The sequence below is a fragment of the Chrysemys picta genome, chromosome 1, assembly GCF_011386835.1.
Source record: "Chrysemys picta bellii isolate R12L10 chromosome 1, ASM1138683v2, whole genome shotgun sequence".
Classification (NCBI taxonomy): Eukaryota; Metazoa; Chordata; order Testudines; family Emydidae; genus Chrysemys; species Chrysemys picta.
In genome coordinates this window covers 9,255,256-9,278,127 of record NC_088791.1, presented here as the reverse complement: position 1 = coordinate 9,278,127, position 22,872 = coordinate 9,255,256, and the positions used below count along the sequence as shown (strand labels likewise).

The following is a 22,872-nucleotide window of genomic DNA, read 5'->3' as shown; positions in this document are numbered from 1 at the left end:
TACTGAAGTACACACAGCATTCATGCAAAACAGTAAGACTCTTACAGACTCAGGTACAACACATAACAAGGGGGAAAACCCCACTTTGTCACAGTAACAGGTCAAACATTTTTCCTCATGAATCACTGAAACTTCTGAAGACCATTGTCACTCGCAACTTGCTCTGGCAGTGCAGTTCTTGCAAACAAACTTCAAAGTTTTTCTACTGTCTGTGCAGCTATGGTGGTTCTTATGCAAAAAAAATTCTGGCCATCTGGAGTGTGCATCCATGTCATTCCTAAAAATGGTCCTGCAAAAATCAACATGCAGATGTTGCCAGGGAGCTGATGGCCATTTCCAGAGGTGTAATGGTGCTGGTTTAGGCATGCACTGTACCTGTTGGCATCCCAAACATTTCTTCTGGCAAAAGCCTTCATTTTTACTACCCCTAGGTGACCTACATGGAGCTCTTCTAATACTTTTGTGTGCAGTTTACCCGGTATAATAACACAAATTCTTCACATGATACACCTTTAATGTATGGGAAGCACCTTTGCATGTGTAAAAGGGTGCCAGATTAGAGCTGTCAGTGTATTTCCAACCCTTTACAGTGGCTGCATAATCCTGAACTAGTGTGGGATCCCTCTTGGTTTCTTGCTCAAACTACAAGTCACTGGGGCACACTCAATCTGAAACAAATTGACAAATTCGATAGATTCTGTCTCTGTTACAGGTGGTCCTTCAACTAGCACGAGCAGGTGGGAGAGCTCATCTGCATTTGTATGGGCTTTTGTTATTTTGAACTCAATGTCACAGATGTACCCAGGTAAGAAGAGAGTCTAGCATTGCATACGTGCTGCCCTTGTCACAGAAACTCCCTTTCTCAGATGAAGGATTGCTGCTAGGGGTTGGTGGTCTGTGACAATGATGAATTTTCTCCCATATAGATACTCGTTGAATTTCTTCACACTCTGTGGCGGGATGAGGACTAACCAGCGTGTCGCCTCCTGCTGGTCGTCCTGGGGATTAGCGCTTCCAGCCCAGAGCGTCCTCTGCAGGCCCGTGTCTCACCTGCCGCTGGTCCCATGTCTTTCCCAGACCCCGGTGCCCTTTACAGCAAGGTTCTGCTCCTGACAGTAACCCAAAATCTGGGTCTCCCCACCCAGGGGAACCCCCAACCCTCTATCCCCACCTTGCCTCAGTGGCTACTGCCAGTCTCCATCTAGCCCCCGCTCATTAGGGCAGACTGCAGTCTGTAAACCACTCATCATCGGCAAGGAGGGTTAGGACCTGTTGCCTTTGTGTGTCTCTGGGCTGCCCGCCCCGCCCCCCCCTGCAGCCTCAGTACCTTTTTGCAAGGCCTGCAGCCTGGGGTTTTACTAGGCTGGAGCTCCCCAGCTCCCTCTGCCCTTCCCCAGCATTGCTCCACCTCAGGTACCCTTCCCAGCTCCCTGGCAGCCAGGTCCTTCTCGCTCAGGAAGCTAGAGAGAGAGTGTCTCTCAGTTTCTGGCCCTCTGCCCACTTATAGGGCCAGCTGTGGTCTGATTGGGGCTGGCCCCACCTGTGGCTGCTTCCCCCAATCAGCCCAGCTTTTCTGCTGCCACAGCCTTCTCCCAGGGCTGTTTTAAGCCCTTCAGGGCAGGAGCGGGGTGATCACCTGCTACACACCCCATACCAGACTTAAAGTCTCCTTGTCTATTTGTGCATAATTATGGTCTGCCACTGTGAGAGATCTTGAGGCAAATGCTATAGGTCTCTCACTGCCATCTGGCATTGTGTGCAATATAACTGCCCCAGTTCCATGTGAGAAGGCATCCTATGCTAAAGGATGGGTTAAAGTGTGTCTGTCTGTCTGACACCGTCTGAGGTGACCAATTATTTTGCTTCCAGGAAAGGTTTTTGACACTCACGTGACTAAACCCACTTTTGACCTGTCCGTGACTTTTACTAAAAATATCTGTGACAAAATGGGGATCTGCAGGTCCCCACACTACCTGAAGCGGGGCAGCTGCGCAGGGGCTAAAACCCACTTTCAGCAGCTGGGGGCTGTGGGGTACCCCTGCTGCCTGCAGCTCCAGGGGTCCCCTGCTGCCCGCAGGGGCCAAGAGCTGCGGGGTACCTGTCGCCCACAGCTCTGGGGGTCTATGGCAGCTGGGAGCTCAGAGGTTCACCCGTGGCAGCCGGGAGCTCGGGGGTTACCCGCTGCCCACGCTGGCCAGGAGCTGGGGGTTCCCCCACCACCTGTTGCTCCAGGGGTCCCTGCCACCCACAGCGGCGAGGAACTTGGGGGTTCCCCGCTCCCTGAGCTGGCTGGGAGCTTCGGGGGCCGCCAGAGGCGGCGGGAGTACTCCACAGCTCCCTGCCCCTGTGGGCGGCGCGGGACCCTGCCGTTCCCGACCACCACAGGCTGAAGTCACGGAGGTCACTGGAAGTCATAGATTCCGTGACTTCTGCAACCTCCATGACAAAATTGTAGCCTTCGTATTCCTAATGGAACAGGTCCTGAACTCAGGTTCCCTCTATATCAGTGTTTCCCAAATGGTAGGTCCCAACCCACTTATGGGTCATGTGAAGGTTCGAAAGGGGTCACTTCTCTCAAGCAGCAGGCAGAGGCATGGGGAGCAGGATCCGGACAGCAGCAGTCCCGAAGAAGCGCCACCGGAGCACAGTTGATGTAGGGACAGGCTGTTGACTGTCTGCTCACTGGCTCCGGCCGCTTCCTCCACACTGCTGTTGCTGCTTGGATCCCACTCCCAATTCCCCTCGGCAGCAGGTAGCAAGTTGGGGAGCAGGATCTGGACAGCGGCAGCGTGAAGGAAGTGACCGGAGTCAGTGAGCATTCAGGCACCAGTCTGGCAGTAATCATGGCCCACCTGCAGGGAGAGAGGGGCAGGGCTGGGAGAGTGAGAGCAAGGAGCCCGGGGGGAGCTGATCAGTGGTGTGGGGGACAAAGTGGATTGCAAATGCAGTACAGCTGTGATCTAGCAATTGGCATAAAGGACTGAAAGCCAAGAAAGTTACAAGTCTTGGAAAAGTTCACTGTTGTATTGATGAAGGTCCTCTGTCCTGAATAAGATGATTGTTGCAGACATCAGGAATCAAGAGGCAGGACCTATTGATTTCAGCCCCACTGTAATCTCTGCAATGTGTGTGTACAGCATAATCAATATGAATCACCAATTAACAAAACCCAACATTGGCAAAAAGTCAATATGGAAAAACTCCCTCCAGCCAGCATATAAAAACTCTGATTCAAAACACCATCTTCAAGCAAAGGCATGAGTAAATCTGCCCAGAAAGTCAATAAAACTGAGTTTTCCCAGATCAGATAGGAAGCAAGTTCTAGAGCTGAGGGCTTATTTACAAGGAGAAATTGACCAGAATAGCTATTGCCGAGTAAGCTCTATATAATGTTTGTAGGTTTCTGAGACAAGGAAGGTTCTGTCACCCTGGAGGCACGGAAGAGGCCTCGATGTCAATGCTAAGGGTATCTATTTCCTCCCTGTGACTGGGAGCTCTGTGGACCCTTTTTATCATCCACATTGTTAAGGCAGGGGGAGGAGTCTGTTGTTTTTCCTCTTTGTCCATGTGGTCAGGATTCAGCATCTCCAACTGGCTCTGGGTCATTTTGCGCAGCACAGCCCCACTCTGCATCACAGCTGGCTCATGGGTGGCCAACCCGGTAATCAGAGTCCAGAGACAGGAGCCAAAAGTCAGCTGCATGAGGATATTGGGAAGTCAGAAACAGAAGATAAGCTGGAGCTCAGAATCACAAGGTGGGAACCAGTGTCAGGATACCAGGGGGTCAGAGGCAGGAGACAAACTGGAGATTGGGAAGCACAAGTCAGAGGCCAGAAGTGAAGCCAGATCAGGATGCCACAAAATCAAGCTGGGGTAGCAACACAATGGAGAACAGATATTCCGGCAGTTTCCTATTCTTGCTGCTGGCTTAAGTAGGGCCAGCGGGCCAATCAGCTGCTCTGGACTCTGACAATCAGCGCTTAGGGGGACTGGGCCTCTCACTGGGGCTGGGCTTCGTGGGTCCCAGGTAAGCTCTTGTTAGCATTTTGCCAGGTGGAAGATTAGAGCACGGCTTCTCCCATGAGCCTTACAGGCTCAGGTTTGAGACCCATTAGTTGTGATGATCTGCTTGTATCAGGCAGATACAAATTTAGCACCAGTTGATACTGTGGAATGCACCAGGCCCCAGTTAACACAGAGCTCATCTGGAAAGTGATGAATTGAGCAAAGAGACCAAAATCTCAGTAGGTGATAATTCTATGATGATATCAGCATTTATCATTCAACAGTAAAATCATATCTGTCTTGATGACCAGCTTGTGTTTCTATTACGTTGTCTGACATGACAGTAAGCTAAAATAGAGACCTGGTAGGAAAATTATTTTCCCCCCCTGAAATATTTTAATGAAAATGACAGTTCTTTTGTTTGTGATTAAATGTTTCAAGTTTTATGCAGATGATACAAAACTACTCAAGATAACTAAGTCCCAAGCAGACTACAAAGAGCTACACAAGGATATCACAAAACTGGGTGACTGGGCAACAAAATGGCAGATAAAAACAACGAGGACTCAGGTGGCACTTTAAAGACTAACAGATTTATTTGGGCATAAGCTTTCGTGGGTAAAAACCCACTTTCTTCAGATGCAGGTAAAATGGCAGATGAACTTCAATGTTGATAAATGCAAAGTAATACGCATTGGAAAACATAATCCCAACTATACACATAAAATGATGGGGTCTAAATTAGCTGTTACCACTCAAGAAAGAGATCTTGGAATCATTGTGGAGAGTTCTCTGAAAACATCCACTCAATGTGAAGCAGCAGTCAGAAAAGCAAACAGAATGTTGGGAATCATTAAGAAAGGGATAGATAATAAGACAGAAAATATCATATTGCCTCTATATAAATCTATGATATGCCCACACCTTGAATACTATAGGCAGATGTGGTTGCCCCATCTCAAAAAAGATATAGTGGAATCAGAAATGGTTCAGAAAAGGGCAACAAAAATGATTAGGAGTATGGAAAGTCTTCCGTATGAGGAGCGATTAATAAGTCTGGGACTTTTCAGCTTGGAAAAGAGAAGACTAAAGAGGGATATGATAGAGGTCTATAAAATCATGGCTGATGTGGAGAAAGTAAATAAGGAAGTGTTATTTACTCCTTCTCATAATACAAGAACTAGGGGTCACCAAACAAAATTAATAGGCAGCAGGTTTGAAACAAACAAAAGGAAGTATTTCTTCACACACCGTACAGTCAACCTGTGGAATGTCTTGACACAGGATGTTGTGAAGGCCAAGACTATAACAGGGTTAAAAAACCCTAGATAAATTCATGGAGGATAGGTCCATCAATGGCTATTAGGGTGGGGAGGGATGGTGTCCCTAGCCTCTGTTTGCCAGAAGCTGGGAATGGGCGACAAGGGATGGATCACTTGATAATTACCTGTTCTGTTCGTTCCCTCTGGGATACCTGTCATTGGCCACTGTTGAAAGACAGGATACTGGGCTAGATGGACCTTTGGTCTGACCCAGTATGGCCGTTCTCGTGTTCTTATGTTTATCTGAAAACCCCCAAACAATTTTTTTTCAAATTTTGGCAACCAAAACCAAAAAATTGTTTACTTTAGGGGTTTTTGATGATAGCCTGAAAAATATTAACAAAAATCAACATTTTCTGCAAAACTTACCATTTTGTCAAAAAAGTCACTTTGCATTAAAAAAACAGGTATTGATGGGAAATTTTCTCCCAGCTCTACCAAGATATCATCATGCTATGATGGCTCCATGACATCATGTTGCAATGATATCATGTGGTGCTAAAGCTTCATCCAATTACGCCACACCACATTCAGTGAAAGTGTTATCATGCCATATAGAAAACTCATCCTGTTACAATACCACACCATAATGTTGCTTTATGATGCAGCATCAGCGAAACCACCCTGCATTATGATGTGTCCAGGGGCAGCTCTAGGCACCAGCAAAGCAAGCACGTGCTTGGGGCAGCCCATTTGCAGGGGTGGCAGGGATCCAGCATGGGAGCTGAGAACCAACAGGGGGCCCTGGGAGCTGTAGTTCCTTGGTTAGCTCCCTGCCTATAGAGCCAGCCCTGGAGCAGGGAAAGAACTACATTTCCCAGCATTCCCTTGGCCACAACCAACAGGAAAGAGGGGGAGGGAGTGAGGAAGCTGAGACCTCATGCTGCAGCCTGCTGTGAATGGAGAGCTGCACTGTGAGTAGGGATACCATATTTTAACATTCAAAAAATAGGACACTCCACGGGGAGGGAGGGTAGCCCCACCCTGCCCCCATCCACTCCCTCCGACTGCCCCCCACAGAAACCCCAACCCATCCAACCCCCCTGCTCCCTGTCCCCTGATCATCCCCTGCCCCTAACTGCCCCCCAGAACCCCACCCCCTATCTAAGCGCCGCTGCTCCTTGTTCCCTGATCACCCCTCCCGTGACCCCTGCCCCTAACTGCCCCTTGGGACCCCACCCCCTATCTAAGCCTCCCTTCTCCTTGTCCCCAACTGCCGCCTCCTGAGACCCCCCCCAACTTCCGCCCTAGGACCCCACCCCCTACCTGTCCCCTGACAAACCCCCGGGACTCCCATGCCTATCCAACTGCTGCCTGTTCCCTGACTGCCCCCCCCAAAACCCCGACCCATCTAACCCCCCCTTCTCCCTGCCCCTGACTGCCCCCCGAACCTCCGCCCCATCCAACCCCCCAGCCCCCTTACCGTACCACTCAGATCAGCGTGTCTGGCTCCGCGCAGCGCCAGACACACACTGCTGCATACACGCTGCCGTGCTCCCCCGCGGAGCCACAGCCCCCCCAGCACCTGCCTTCCAGATTTGAACACCTCAAAATTCAGGAGTGCTCAAGCTCAGTTTGGGCAGCTGTTACTTCATTTCTCCCAAATCAAATATACTGATCCACTGTAACTTGCTGTAGAAAAAGTAGGATAAAATTGAACAAGAAATGCTTCCCAGTGGTTATTAGGACTGGAATTGCTATTTTCAACAGCCATTCAACAGCCTGGATGTGGCATCATACTATTGCTTCATTATGCAATGCCAAAACCTCATCCCCTTTCAGTGTCATGTCATTGAGCCAAAGCATCATCGTGTGGCATGTGACATAACAGCATCTCATCTCAGGTGACATAATAGCATTGCATCAGAACCATGAAATTATGATGCTGTGTTGCCTGGTGAGGACTTTATGCTCCTCTCTCCCTTCAATCCTCTATATTTTTAAATCTTGGTAAAGTCCAAGACCAAATTAAAAATGAATAGCAATAATAATACATTAGATTGTGAGCTGCATGGGGCAGGACTATCTTTCTTCAGTGTTTGGGAAAGTGCCCACCTACCATAGAAAATCATAGAATCATTGGACTGGAAGTGACCTCGAAAAGTCTTCTAGTCCAGTCCCCTGCACTCAAGGCAGGACTAAGTCTTAGCTAGACCATCCCTCACACAGGGCCGGCTTTAGGCCGATTCAGCCGATTCGGCTGAATTGGGCCCCGCGCCAAGAGGGCCCCGCGCTGCAGCTCTCCAACCCGCCCCCAGCTCACTTCCCCCTCCTCCCCTCCCCTGAACGCTCCGCCCCCTCCCCTGCTTCCCGCGAATCAGAGATTCGCGGGAAGTCTGAAAAGAAGCAGGGGCGGGCCGGTGTATCAGCACACAAGGTAAGCTGGGGTGGCGGGGGCGCGAGAAGGGCTCGGGGAGGCGGGGCCCCTTCCCGCAGGCCCCAGCTTACCTTGTGTGCTGATACACCGGCCCGGCTTGGCTCCAGCCCGGCCCCCGCGGCGCGGCCCGGCTCCGGCTCGGCTCGGCCCCCGCAGCGCGGCCTGGGTCTGGCCCGGCCCGGTCCCCGCGGCGTGGCTCGGGTCGTCCCCCCCCGGCATGGCCTCCGCGGCGTGGCACGGCTCGTCCCCCCCACCCCACCCCCCGGCGCGGCCCCCGCGGCGCGGCTCGGGTCGTGTCTCGGCCTGCGCGGCTCGGGTCATGTCTCAGCCCCCGCGGCGTGGCTCGTGTGTGTCGTTCCCCCCCCCGGTGCGGCCCCCGCGGCGCGGCTCGGGTCGTCCCTCCGGTGCGGCCCCTGCGGCACGGCTCATGTCTCCCCTGGCGCGGCCCCCGCGGCGCGGCTCGGGTCGTGTCTTGGCCCCCCCCCCCCGGCTCGGGTCGTGTGTCCCCCCCCGATGCGGCCCCCCCGGCGCGGCTTGGGTCGTGTCCCCCCCCGGCACGGCCCCCGCGGCGCGGCTCCGGGTCGGACCCAAGCCCGGCAACCCCGGCCGGAGCCCGGCTCGATTCCTGGGGGCGGGGCTTGCAGCAAGCTCCGCCCCCAGGAATCGGGCCCCGCTCTTGCTAAAGCCGGCCCTGCCCTCACAGGTGTTTGTCTAACCTGCTCTTAAAAATCCCCAATGATGGAGATTCCACAACCTCCCTAGGCAATTTATTCCAGTGCTTAACCACCCCGAAGGAAGTTTTTCCTCATGTCAAACCTAATCCTCCCTTGCTGCAGTTTAACAGTACATAATAATAACAATTGGGGTGACGCTGGAAATATTGAGGCTATTGAATCAGGCACGTCAGACTGGCTCCAAGCCCCTCCCTCTAACCTCTTCCAAGGCTAGAACATTTTATGCCAAGTTAGCTCAGCTCAACTCAGTTTCATGGACCAGTTACCTGAGCACGGGCCGCTGAAAAAAGAACACGGTGAAAACTACAACTCCCAGCGTGCCCAGGGCCTGTCCCACACATTGCATAGAAGCTTGACCGCCCATATCCCGCCTTCTCTCGGCTCTTATTGGAGTGTTGAGTCGTCGTCGCTCAACGCCTCGATTCCGATTGGTCGAGCTGCAGCTAGCAAGGGTGTACGAACCCGTGTATGGGGTGGGCTCAAGATGGCGGGAGAGGCGTCCGGGAGATACAGAACCACCATGAGCAAGAGCAAGGACCCCTCGGGCCTGCTCATCTCTGTGATCAGGTAGGGGGGGACGGGAGCTCGCAGGGTCCCCCCCCCGAGGATGTGGGCGGCACGTCCCCTCCAAGCCCCTCTCAGCAGGGCTCGCTGGGCCACGCTTCCCCTCAGGCCCCCGGGGAGCTGCCATGGGGTGACCCCCCACCCCGAGGCCCGGCCCCCCGCGGTTGTAGCAGGGACCTCCAGCAGCGGGGGGCCCATGGCCACGACAGGCCCCGCTTGTCAGAGCTGAGGGCGCCCGTGGTGCCGGGACTCGAGTGACCCCCCCCAGATTTCAGGGACCCCTGGACAGCAGCAAACCCTGCAGCTGCAGGAGGCCCCCATTTCTCGTGGGGGAGGGAGGGGACGGCTTAGCCTCAGTGGGGATCTCAGGCTATGGCCGCAGGGGATCCCCGGCTCTCAGAAGCCGCTCATGACACTGGGCACCAGCGTGCCCTGCGGCTGGAGGGTACCCCCCAGTTATCAGAGGTGCTTGTCTGACATAGTGGCCCTTGTGGGCATTGGGGGGTGGCCTCTTTGGCCCACATAACCACAACAGTCCTGTTAAGTCCCAACGGCGCTGACATTAACAGTGAGAGCTAGAGACCAGGCAAACCCAGCAGGGCACCCCCCCCCCCCCAATTTTTAGGAAGCCCTTCATTGGGATTAAGGGCATCCACATGCTCTGTGGTGGCTCTAATGTGCATTAGGTCCTATTCCCTTTCCCCAGCCACCTCTTTGGGTGACTTGATTGAAATAAGAGGGCCTAAGGATCTTGTGACCACAGAAGACTCTTTCTCACATGCCCCCTGTGCCCTATTCTGGGGTCCCTCAATGAAAGCAACAGGGCTTAGTCAGTACCATTCTTGTGATGTCCTGGAAAGACTGGGAACCCCTGTATCCGTGTTTGCTGGAGCACCCTGCATGCACAGCGGCCTTTGAGCTGATTAGACTAAGGCTGGTCAGAAAGCACCAGGAAATGTACATGCAGTCTCATATCCTGTTATAAACCACAACGATTGAAAAGTTGCTGCCTTCTAGGGATTGTATTGCCTTGCAGGGGATGAAAAGGAAAAACTGCAAGTACAGTATGTCACATCATATTGTGATTCTGCTGTTTTTTGCCTGCACTCACCCCTACAATCCCTCCTTTCTATGTCAGAGGATGATCCAGCTACTGTGTCTGAATCTGTCTGATCCCCTCACTCCACTCCTCGTTTCCCTCTGTCCCTTTAAAAATACTTTTAAAATCACATCCTTTCTATGCTGCTTACAACCAGTGAGTTGGCAGCCACTTTCCCACACTGGTGTTTACTAATGCCAACCTTTCACATACTGATGCTTACTAATATTATTATTTGCTGTTCCCATGCACACACTCATCATATTGTAACTGCTGTGCATTATGAGATGGTTGCATTAATAATGAATTATAAAATTCAGTGGCTTTGTATCATCTACCTGGAATAAACTATAATAATAATAATTTGCATTTACACAGCGCCTCTTATTTAAGCATCATGATAATGACTGGAAAAAAATCTGGTTTTCTTTAGTGTCCTGCAGGCATAGGTCAGTGATTGGACACTAGATGTTGAGGACTCTGAGTTACTACAGAAATTCTTTCCCAGGTGTCTGGTTGGTGGATCTCACCCACATGCTGAGGTTCTAACTGATCGCCCTGTTTGGGGAGAAATTTTCCTTGGGATCAGATTGGCAGAGATCCTGTGAAGTTTTCATCTTCCTCTGCAGTACGGATAGGTCACTTGCTGGTTTGAACTAGATTAAAAGTGGATTCTCTGTGATGTCAAGGCTTCAACTTAAGATTTGAGGATTTCAGTAAATCAGTGACAGGTTAGGAGTAAGTCTGTCACGAACGTCACAGATTCTGTGATTTTATGAGAGCTCTGTGACTTCCTCGAAATTCCACTAATTCAGCCCTGGCTGGCAGGACATGGGCTTCAGCTCTGGGTGGCGGGGCTCAGGCTTCAGTTGAAGTTGGAGCCCTGCTGCCCGGGGCTAAAGTCAGAGCCTTGCCACCCGTAACTTATGTTCACAGGGCCCCTTGAGGCGTGGGGTCCTGGGCAATTGCCCTGCTTGCTACCCCCTAGCACTGGCCCTCTGTACATTTCCGTGATTTTATTTTTTATTGCCCGCATCCTATCTGTGACTTATAATAAAAATACACATCTGAAAATCTTAGCCTTATTTATGGGCAGGAGTAAGTGGGTGAGGTTGTCTGGTCTGCAGATCAAGACTAGATGATCATGATGGTCCCTTCTGCCCTAAAACTCTATGGGTATGTCAACCGTGCAATTAGACACCTGTATAGATGTTCAGTTTTGGGCTGTAGCCTGACCTCTGGGATCTTTCCACCTTGCTGGGACCTAGAGCCTGTGCTCCAGTCCTAGCCCAAATATTTACACTGCAATTAAACAGCCTCTTAGCCTGAGCCCTGTGAGTCTGAGTCAGTAGGCACAGGCCAACCAGGGGTTTTTAATTGCAATGTAGCTATACAAAAAGTGTGTATGAGACCACACAGAACTCCAGAAAGATAGCAACCCATAGTGGACAGTTGTTTAGATCACATCTAAGGCATGTTGTATGATCTTTCAAGCATCCCAGATGTGTAACATTAGTTTTTAGAGTGTGTGATGGTAACAAAATAAGAGGCAAGTAATAGTAAATATAGAGAGATTTCTTTAATACACCTGAAGTTTTCTGTGTCCTTGATTTCAGTTTACCACCCAACAATACATTAAACTATTGAAAGCCAAGGAAATTAATAAGATAGGTGCATTTTGTTGCAGCATATGACCAAGTTGTAGAGTCCCGTTACAAGATAACTGCAAGAATTAATTTGAGGGAAGATGAAATGTCTAAGCAAAAAATAAGTGTGTGTGTGTGACATGTTTATAGTGGGAAAACCAAAAGGGGCACTAACATAAAATTCATATTTTGAAATAATTCTTTACCGTAGTTTATTAATGACAGCTTCAAAAATTTTAATAATGTAAATGTGACCACCTTTTACTACTTAAGCTGTTTTTACTGTCACTGAGTGTGGACAGCGAAATTGGATAAATCATTTTTATGTTCTGTTTGTGTTAAGTTTCACTTTATGGTTCTCAAACCCAATGCTCTTGGGTTGAGATGCCAGCATACCAGGGAAGATTTAAATCTCCAACTTTTTCCACAATTCTTAAAAACTGAAAACTATGTTGGTTTATATATGATGTTGTCATATCTCCTATCCCCCTTTTTAACAAAACCTAAATTTGAAATCCTTTAGGTTTATAGTGAAATATCTAATATTATTACATGTTTATGTTTTACCTGTCTAGGAACTTTCGTTACAGAGGCACTGATATCATAGATAGATTAGGCCCAAAATTTCAATTTAACATTTAGATAAAATACGGTGTGAAAATATTAAAACGTTCTAGTGAGTCATGACATTTAAGAAATAAAAAATCAATGGAAGCTGTTCTTGTTTTGGATCTAAACATTCCCTGCAGTGTTTGCAGTCCAGACATAATATTGAACTAGTCCATGGGAATCTGAACGTAAAACTGAAAGGAAAACTGATCCATTAATAACTTCATTTTCCAGTTGAGTGCAAAAAGTAAATGGCATAAATGGTGGAAAGGAAGTTATATTATTAAAATTCATTCTCTATGATCTTTTATTAGTAGTTAAGATCAAGATGAATGTGCTGGACATCTAACAACATTTCCATGCCTGTTTGGCATGTCTAGAAAAATATGAGTAATTTTTATATATGATTGTTATATTTGAAGTAAAACTGAAGGAACCACATTTGAGCTCAGATGAGACCCAACTGAGATGATGTCAAGGAATGTTTGCTATATGGGAAAGATACATGGCTGGTAGGGAAAGCCATATAATTTTGAGCTTGCAGTAAGATATTGCCAACTATAATAGGCAAACTCTTAGTTATTTTGGAAACACCACAGTATCTTGGGATGCAGATAATCAGGAAATTGAGGGATAGTCCATAGAAAGGACTGTAGCTTGTATCTCAATAAAGTAGTATGACTGTCCCCAGTAAGTGGCAATCCTTCCCATTGCATTGGGAATAGACTGGTTTTCTGGACACTTCCTTTTAAGAAGATTTCTCATTTATCTAGGTCCTGATGCAGATCATTGTACAGTACCACGTTTGCTCACAATAACAGACAAAGTAGGCAGAGTGGAGCGGATAATCTAATGCAGGGCTTGAAAACTTTGCTATACACCTACTTAGGAGCAGGGAGATAAAGTGGGATTGTACTAGAGCACTGTTTCTGTGATGTGCTGTGAAGCTCCCATTTTTTTATGTTGGCCTTGTCTAATAGGTAGCTATTAAATTTCAGGAGGAGGTGTTATTGAGTGGTTAGAGCAGCAGACTGCCACTTAGACTGCAGCGTCCATCCACGGTAAGTGTAGGCAAGCCCTTAGATTCTGTTCTCGGCACCACTATTGATTTGCTGTGTATTCTGAAGCAAAATGTTTATCCTCTCTGTGCCTGGTTTACCCATTGGTAAATTGTGCATAATAATCATAGAAATGTAGGACTGTAAGGACCTTAACAGGTCATCTAGTCCAGTCCCCTGCACTGAGGAGGGACCAAGTATTATCTAGACCATCCCTGACAGGTGTTTGTCTAATCTGTTCCAAAAAATCTCCAGTAACAGAGGTAATTTGTTCTAGTGATTAACTACCCTTACACTTAGGAAGTTTTTCCTAACATTCAACCTACATTTTCCTTGTTGCAATTTAAGCCCAGTACTTCTTGTCCTGTCCTCAGTATTAAGGAGAATAATTTATCACACTCCTCTTTGTAACAACCTTTTTTTTACTTGAAGACTGTTGTCATGTTCTTCCCTCAGTCTTCTCTTCTCCAGACTAAACAAACCCATTTTTTTGTTGAGTGTTTCCTCTTCGGTTATGTTTTCTAGACCAGTGCCTCTCAACCTTTCCAGAAGACTGTACCCTTTTCAGGAATCTGATTTGTCTTGGGTACCCCTGAGTTTCACCTTACTTAAAATCTACTTGCTTACAAAATCAGACATAAAAATACAAAAGCGTCACAGCACACTATTACTGAAAAATCGCTTACTTTCTCATTTTTACCATATAATTATAAAATAAATCAATTGGAATATAAATATTGTACTTACATTTCAGTGTCTAGTATATAGACCAGTATAAATAAGTCATTGTATGAAATTTTAGTTTGTACTGACTTTGCTAGTGCATTTTATGTAGCCTATTGTAAAGGCAAATAGTTAGGTGAGCTGATGTACCCTCTGGAAGACCTCTGTATACCCCCAGGGTTGCATACCCCTGATTGAGAACCACTGTTTTAGACTTTTCATCATTTTGTTGCATTCCTCTGGACTTTCTCCGTTTGTGCACATCTTTCCCGTACTGTGGTACCCAGAACTGGACACAATACTCCAGTTGAGGCCTTATTAGTGCTGAGTAGAGTGGAAGAATTACTTCTTGTGTCTTGCTTATCACACTCTTGCTAACACATCCCAGACTGATGGTCACATATTTTTGCAACAGTATTACATTGTTGACTCATATTTGGTTTGTGATCCACTATAATCCCCAGATCTTTTTCTGCAGTACTCCTTCCTAGGCAATCGTTCCTTCTTAAGAGTAGTACTTTGCATTTGTCCTCATTGAGTTTCATCCTGTTTAATTCAAACCATTTCTCGAGTTTGTCAAAATCATTTTGCATTCTAATCCTGTCCTCCAAAGTGCTTGCAATTCCTTCCAGTTTGGTATCCTCTGCAAACTTTATAACGGTATACTTTATGCCATTATTTAAATCAGTTATAAAGATATTGATTAGAACTGGATCCAGGACAAATCCCTGTGGTACCCTTCTTGACATACCCTTCAAGTCTAACTGTGAACCATTGATAACTACTCTCTGAGCACGGTTTTCCAGCTAGTTGTGCACCCACTTTATAGTAGGTTCATCTAGGCTATTTTTCTCTAGTTTGTTTATGAGAAGAGATATATCATGTTCACGCCTTCCTCCCATCCATAAGGTTTGTTACCCTGTCAAAGAAGGATATTAGGTTGGTTTGGCATGATTTGTTCTTGACAAATCTATATTGCCTGTTACTTATTACCTTATTTTCTTCTAGGTGCTTATGAATTGATTGATTATTTGCTCCATTATCTTTCTGGGTACTGAAGTTAAGATGGCTGGTCTATAATTCCATGGGTTTTTCTTTCTATAGAAAGGTACTATATTTGCCCTTTTCCCATCCTCTGGTATCCTGTCCTCCATGAGTTCTCAAAGATAATTGCTAATGGTTCGGAGATCTCTTCAGCCAGCTCCTTAAATATTCTAGGATGTATTTCATCAGGCCCTGCCGACTTGAAGAGCTCTGTCTTGTCTGAGTAATTCTCAACTTGTTTTTTTCCTATTTTAGCCTCAGATTCTACCCCATTTACTCTGATGTTAGTCATCCAATCGTTGCTAATTTTTTTTGGTGAAAACTGAAACAAAAAAGACATTTAACACTTTGGCCATTGCAGTACTTTCTATTGTTGTCTTTCCCTCCTCATTGAGTACTGGGCGTACCCTGTCCTTGGTTTTCCTTTTGTTTCTTAAATATTTATAAAATGCTTTCTTGTTATCCTTTATCTCCTTAGCTCGTTTAATCTTGTTTTGTGCCTTGACCTTTCTAATTTTTTCGCTACGTGCTTGTGTTGTTTTTTATATTTATCCTTTGTAATTTAACTTAGTTTCCACTTTTTTGACAACTCTTTTTTGAGTTTCAGGTCATTGACGATCTGGTTGAGCCAGAGTATCCTCTTACCATACTTTCTGTCTTTCCTACACATTGGTATAGTTTGCTCTTGAACCCTTAATGTCTTTCTAAAAACCCACCAACTCTCCAGAACTCTTTTGTTCCCTTAGACTTGCTTCCCATGGGATCTTACCTACCAGTTCTCTGACTTTGCTAATGTCCATCTTCTTGAGTCCATTGTCTTTATTCTGCTGGTTTTCCCCCATACCATTCCTTAGAATCAAGAACTCTCATTTCATGATCACTTTCACCCAAGCTACCTTCCACTTTCAGATTTTCAACTAGATCCTCCCTATTTTCAATGTTTTGTATTTTTTAAACATTGTGAAGTGCTTTGAGATCTTCCAATGAAAGATACTGTGAAAGTGCAAAATACTATTGTTGGAGACCAAGAGCCAGCTGTTATAGAGGTCTAATGTTAGTCCCATTCGCCTTCATACTGTTTCTTTAAAGTATAATGAATTGGATTGAGAAAATTCTGGTCAACTGATGCAAGACAATTTGGGGAATATTTTCTTATCTCGCAGAGGACAAACACGTGTATTTATATTGATTTTTCCTAACCTTTTGTTTTGTCTGTAGTTCGTTGAGGCAGCTTTTGTACTATGAAACAAGCAAGCTGGCATTTAGCAAATGCTATTTTTTGAGAGATCTTGTCAGATTTTTAGTTGGTGAATGTCTGCCTTTTATTTATTGTAAGACGTTTTTCTTTCCAATTAAAGGCTGCTATTTTTAAGAAGTGGCCTTTAATAGCTGGTTTAATTGGGAAAACAATCTTTGGTTGTGACTTGATAAGACCTTATTGTAGTCTTGGTGCAAAGCTTTCACAGAGGCATACGTACGTACAAACAAACACACATCTGGATGTAAAGGAGAACTGAGGGAACAAGTCGAGATATAGCATGTTACCAACTTTGTTTATAAAATGTGTGCTTCTATAGATGTAAATCTGAAAGCATAGTATTCTCACACATGAAATTCCTTTTCTCTCTCTCGCCCGCTATAAAATAAATACTCATTGGTCAGTACTTTTATTATTTTCAAAGTGAACTTTGCTGAATTCATTCTTACTAATGACCTGGCATTTGATCCTCTCTCATAGAGCTGATGTCCCAATTCATGATTTATAGCAAGGAAGTCCAATATAGAGCTGTTGCACTCAGAGTAACATGCTGGAACTCCCATATTCACCACTGTCAGCTCAACACCTGATGGAACATCTGGAAGAGAAAGACTTTGAACTGGGGAAGGGTGGTCCCAGGCTGGAAGGTAATCCCAGCCTGTGTATTGAGGAACTGTAACCTGTTTGTACCATCTGTCAGGGTGAGACACTGCTTGATTCAAATCCTGCTTAGTTTGTAGAACTTAGACTGCAAATTTATTTTTGTTTCTTAAGTAACCAACTCTGATCTCTATGCTTGCTACTTAGAATCACTTAAAATCTATCTTTCTGTAGTTAATAAATCTGTTTTATATTTTATCTAAAACAGTGGGTTTTGGTTGAAGTGCTTGGGAAATCTCAGCTCAAGTTAACAAGGGCTTTTGCGTGTCCACTACCATTTTGTCAGAGTGGTGAACTACTTAATGAACTTGCACTGCCCAAGGGACCCTTGAGCAGTATAAGACAGTACAGTCCTGGGGTCCAAAGCTGGGGAGCTGGAGGGAATTGGCTGAAGTCTCTCTATAGTTGGTTCATGAGTGGCTGGGAAATCATTCGTGTAACACAGTTGGATGTGTCCCTGCCCGTGGAAGTCTATATAAGTGCAGTACTTGTCCGAGGTTTTCACCTTGACATCACCATCACAGTGTGAGAGGCAGCCCAGGTTGGCGTGGGACAGAGAACTCAGCGGTTCCACAGTTCAGGTTGCACCCCAGGAACCCCATCACAATAGCTTTTGTCCTCATTTCTTCTATCACAATTAGGATATAACGGTCACAAAAAATATAGCCCAATAATTCTGATCTGTATATGCTGCAACATTTTGTAAATATCACAAGCGGTGTTCTAAAACATTTTAAAAAAGACCCTTTCTCCCAGTGTTAAGACCAGCAGTCTGAAAGTTCACAGGATAAAAACATTTCTCTCTGTATATAATCTGTAAACTGAATTGTAAATAATAATTTAGACTTTCTGTATTGCCCTCCCTCCTGAAGGGATGCCAAAGCAATTTTATAGACTGTATACATAGATTGACCCTATACGAATCTGAACTAAAATGCAGCACTTACTCATCATTAAGCAATCACACTACACAGAAGCTTAGGACTGTGAGTGTGAAATGATACCTCGTCCAGCTGAACCTCCAAGGAATTTTGTTTGTAATACTTTGGCAGAATGCAGTATCCAGATTTGGGCAGCTGGCCACAACACTGGGATTAACAGCCTTACTCTTGCAAAACAATCAAGCAAAAAACGCAGTGGATTTTTTTAATGACAGATGGTCAGGAGGACAGTGATTTTGCATCTTCAGAAGAGAATATCTCCCAGCAGCACTGTGCCCCATTTGCAGTGCTGAAGCTTTGGTTCAATCCTGGCACAAAAAGAGGCAAGCTAACTACTGCATCACCAGCGCTACCTCCTGCAGCACATAGTTAGACTTTGGAGAGCTCCCATCCAAATACTGACTTTGACCAACCCTGGAAATGAAGCAGTAGGTCATCTAATAAGCTTATAAATGCTTCTTCTGTTTTCATCTTTCAGACGTCTGATGAGAGTAGCACTGTACAGCTTTATTTTAATGGCTATGGAAAATACTGGTGAAAAGATTCTGCCACTGATGGAAAATGCTGTTGCTTAATGAGCTTAACTTTTTCTTGTGTCTGAATCCATGTGGTGTCCATTTGTGTTTGTTTTGGGATCCCTGATTAGTTGAAAGAGGTATTTACAATTAGTAACTGGCTCCCTCTGAGGAGACTGAGATTGTTCTGTTTTATATAGGTTCGTATTCTAGCTTCATCACCATAGTATCTGCATGCCTTTCAGTCATGCATTAAGCAGTGTGACTAACATCTGTCATATGTAGTTCCTTCTCGCTCTTATCCTCTCCCCAGGGGGATAACTGTGTGTGCAGTGCAGTGTTTTGTTTTTGGTAGGGTTTTGTTTTTGTTTAAATGTCCACACTGCTTGAGACATCTCAAGATGTTGAATTCTTGCTGCTAATGTAAGCTCCGTTAACTGGCATCAAGTCTGTCTGCTTCAGAATGTAGTCTACAGATATCTACTGCTTTTTGCTAAATCAACCAGCCATTGGTCAAACTGACCTCTGCTGTCACAAATACTGGAGACACGAAGCTCTGGAGATGCATATTTAAGGGTCTGGAAACTATTTGGTTCTTAACCACTCAACTGAAGCCAAATTGCACAGATCTTTTAAGCTGATTTGGCTCTCAATGATCAAAGGTTCACGGTCATTTCCTGTTGGAAATGTTTAAACCTGTGTACAAGTAAAAACCAAGATTAATAGAATCCAAAGAGATCAGAGAGAACCTTTTTTCTGTATTCTAGTTTATTTTGTACAGTTATCAGCGCTTTGATTAGAGTCACTTTCTCTGTTTCTCTTTTATAGTCAGTGAGTTAGTTCCCGATTCTTCAAGGTTCTAAGCACCGTCAGTTCCCATTGAGAGGGGTGATGGTGCTCATGGTATTATGCAGTGGTTCTCAAACTTATTTGATCGGGCCCTCTTTCTTTGTGTTTGTAGTCATTTACAGGCCTCTGCCCCCACAAGTACGTATACTGACACCCAGCTCTGAAGGCAGAGTGGAGAGCAGCGGCTGCTGGCCGGGCGCCCAGCTCTGAAGGCAGAGCAGCGCCAGCAGCAGTGCAGAAGTAAGGGAGGCAATGTGAAAAGTGATATTTGTCATCACTTTTCACAGCGGACTTATCGCACCATTGCCACCCTTACTTCTGCGCTGCTGCTGCCACCCTGGGGCTGACAGTGGGAACCCCGCCGCCTCCAGGTGAGGGATTGGGAGGGGAAGGGGAGCCTGAGCCCAGGCTGCCTCTTGGTGAAGAATTGTGGGTGGGAGGGGGAAGCAGAGCCCAGGTGGAGGGGCTCCGGTTGTCAGCCCCGGGGCAGTGCGGCTCTGGCTGTCCTCTTTATCTCTGCTTCCTGGGTGTGCATGCCCCTTCTGCATGAGCCCCAGCCATCTGGGGCTGACAGCCAGAGCTCTTAAAGAAAAAACCAAAACAAAAAACCCCCCAAAACCACACAGTTTGTACCTCCCTTGACTCATTCCTGTGCCTGCCTTGGGAGGCCTGTCCCATAGTTTGAGAACCGCTGGTATAATGGGATCAGGCCCTGTGTCAGATTCTACTGGGAGAAGATCTTTTTTATAGTTCCATAGTCAATTTACTGTTTCCTGATATCGATACAGTGCTGATTTTAGTTACCTTGCTGCCAACATCTCATTGTCTCCCAAAGGCGTATGTTTTATCTCTTGAACATTTTAACTTGTAATTTTCTCTTGCTCTTCATCTTAAACATTCATGTCACTGAATCCAGAATTTAATGGGAGCTATCAGTTAACCTGTGAAAATAATGAGAAAACATTTAGCTTGTTGCTGCTCCGTTAAACATCTTTTGGATTTTTTTGTTCCTTGAGTACCCTAGGTTATCTGTTGTTCCTTTTAAAGGAGAAGTTTTTATGTAATTGTTTCAATGGGATTTTGCGGTAATTTCAGAACATGTATTATCAGCTTATGTGTTTTGAGGTTAAGTACTGCTGGAAGCTGTAGATCAGTCCACCTGGGATTTATCTTTAAGGCAAAAATTTTCAATTATAAAATTCAAATAAGTCCTTTAGTTTCATGAAGCTTCGGAAATGTATGCCACAGTGTAGATAGCAGGCAGAAAATATAACACCGTTGATCCCAGGGTGCCTCACAAAATTGTGCCCTGTTGAAATTCAGTTGCCTATAGGGTGTAGCCTACTGGCACACAAAACACTGCACAGGAGTGGTGGGGAGGGATTTGCTAGCTAGATGTACCAGGCAAACTGCTTTCCTTATTGGATCTTTAATGTCCACACAGAGAGGCCTGATCTTGTTTTTAAGGCTTTATCTGAAAGATTCCCCCCGGACCACATTCTGATGTCTGTTCTCACAATGAGTTGGACTTTACTGTGAGAGTCATCCCCTCCAGTGGGACTAATTGTGGAATATGGTGCTACTCAACATGGATAAAGGATCCCCAATTAACTTGCATGGTCTTTGCTTTGCTCTGTCCAGGCCTGATTCTGGGAAGTGCATACCAATGCGGGTTCTAGACCCCTCCCAGGATTAGATTCTTGTATTATGTTGTCCTTTCCAGGGTATTTACTTACAGTTAGTATCATTATTAAAGGACATCATCACTAATTCGTGGCTTTTATGATTGTCCACTTATCCCTGAATCACCTCTTTGCTGTCTCCCATGGTGTCCCTCGTGCATGGGAATAAATCCCAGTCAAAATCCATAAAGTCAGTGCCTTATTTCCTTCAGGATCCTCCTTAAAACTTGCCCCTTTGGTAATGCAATCAGCAGTCTGCAACCTTACAAGACTGAGCATGTGGCCTGTTGTGATTACTGCCCTAAGTGGCTAAGAATTGTGCACCTCCTGTTATTGGGTTACTCTGTCTCCCCTGTTCTCCACCTCACTCCCTTGCCTATCTGTTGTGTCTCATCCACCTGTTACGTCTTTTACACTGTAAGATCTTTGTGGTAGGAACTGTCATTTTGTATAGGTTTGTACAGTGCCTAGCTCAGCGAGGCCCCCTACTTGGTTGGCTTTTAGAGAGCTACTGCCATATACATGTTTAATAGTGGTGATAATGGTTTAAATTGAAATGATAAATATCTCCTGGAACTGGTCTGTGACTTTAGACATGAACAAGAGATGCACAGTTAGAAGTAAAATAATAATCCTAATAATTAATAATAGGGTTTCTTTTCACTCTGCTTTTATTATATACTGAAGTCTCTTTGGAGCTTTGCAGACATTTCCTGCACAGAGGAGACAGACTGTTCCAGGTATCCACAGTGCACCAGTTCAGAGAATTTGTTGCTGGTAGCAACCGCTTCCTTCATTTCACTCCAGATGTTTTCTGTTGGCCTCAAATCAGGTGCCCATGTTGTCCAATGCACCACGTTGATTTTGTTTATCTTCCAGAGGACTGTATACATTCTAATATGCACTTTGGGTGGTTGTTCTGGTGCAAAATAAAACTATCTTGTAAGTTTCCTTCCTGACAGGTTATTTTGATGCTTTATTGTTCTCAGTGTGCTGCAAGTGTACACGACACTTTATGAAACATAAAAAGGAAAAGGTCGCCATCCTAAATAATATTGACACTTAGCACCGAGTGCTTTTTATCTGTACATTTTGAAGGTGGGCAGTAAGCATTATTATCCCAACTTTACAGCTAGGATAACTTGGGCACTTAGATGTTTAATGCCTGAACTAACTTTGATGGAAGTGGATGGTATCTACCTGCATCCTTTTAAAGTTCTGGCTTGCCCAAGCTATAGTGTAGTTATATAAGTCCAGCTACACTGCAGCTTTTATGGTGTTTTAACTGGGACAGTCACGTTGTAGCTGGGTCTCCTGACTGTTTTATAGCCATGTCTTGGAGAAAGCTAAGCCAAACCATTTTGAGTACTGAAGTAGAATGCGGACTTGACTCTACAATGTAGTGTCAAAACTAGAAATCGGGAGACTTAGCAAGGTATGCAGCAGTACAGCAAAGAGCAATATGGAAACGGGTGGCAGAGAAGACTAAAGAACAATGTGGAGTGGAGTACTGTTGAGATCAGAGCTGTTTTCTTCATGCTTCCTAGTGATCCAATGCTCCATTCTCTTTATTTCCAACTAATTGAGAGGGTAATATGCTCTGAATCATTTCATAGATCTTTGTCTCCATGGTCAGCTGAACACCATGTGAATGTTTTACTTTTTCTATTTTTATTTTCCTGTGTACATTTGCAAACTTTTGAGGATAACTAAATTCAGGTGTCTAATTACATAATTTCTTTACGGTTTTAATTACTGCTAAGTAATGTTCCTGTTCTTTAATTCC

General features: G+C 45.6%; 1 protein-coding gene across 3 annotated transcripts in view; it reads left to right on the top strand.

Moving 5' to 3' along the window:
* Nucleotides 1–8,845: 8,845 nt before the first annotated feature.
* Nucleotides 8,846–22,872, top strand: part of EXOC4 (exocyst complex component 4) — a 611,937-nt gene continuing 597,910 nt past the window's right edge. For all 3 annotated transcript variants that reach the window (XR_010589375.1, XM_065552864.1, XM_065552860.1), the window contains exon 1: nt 8,846–9,005. Coding sequence is in view for 2 of the 3 variants with exons in the window: in XM_065552864.1 (XP_065408936.1) it covers nt 8,907–9,005 (99 nt within the window). In the remaining variant the exon portion in view is untranslated. The remainder of the gene's footprint in view (nt 9,006–22,872) is intronic.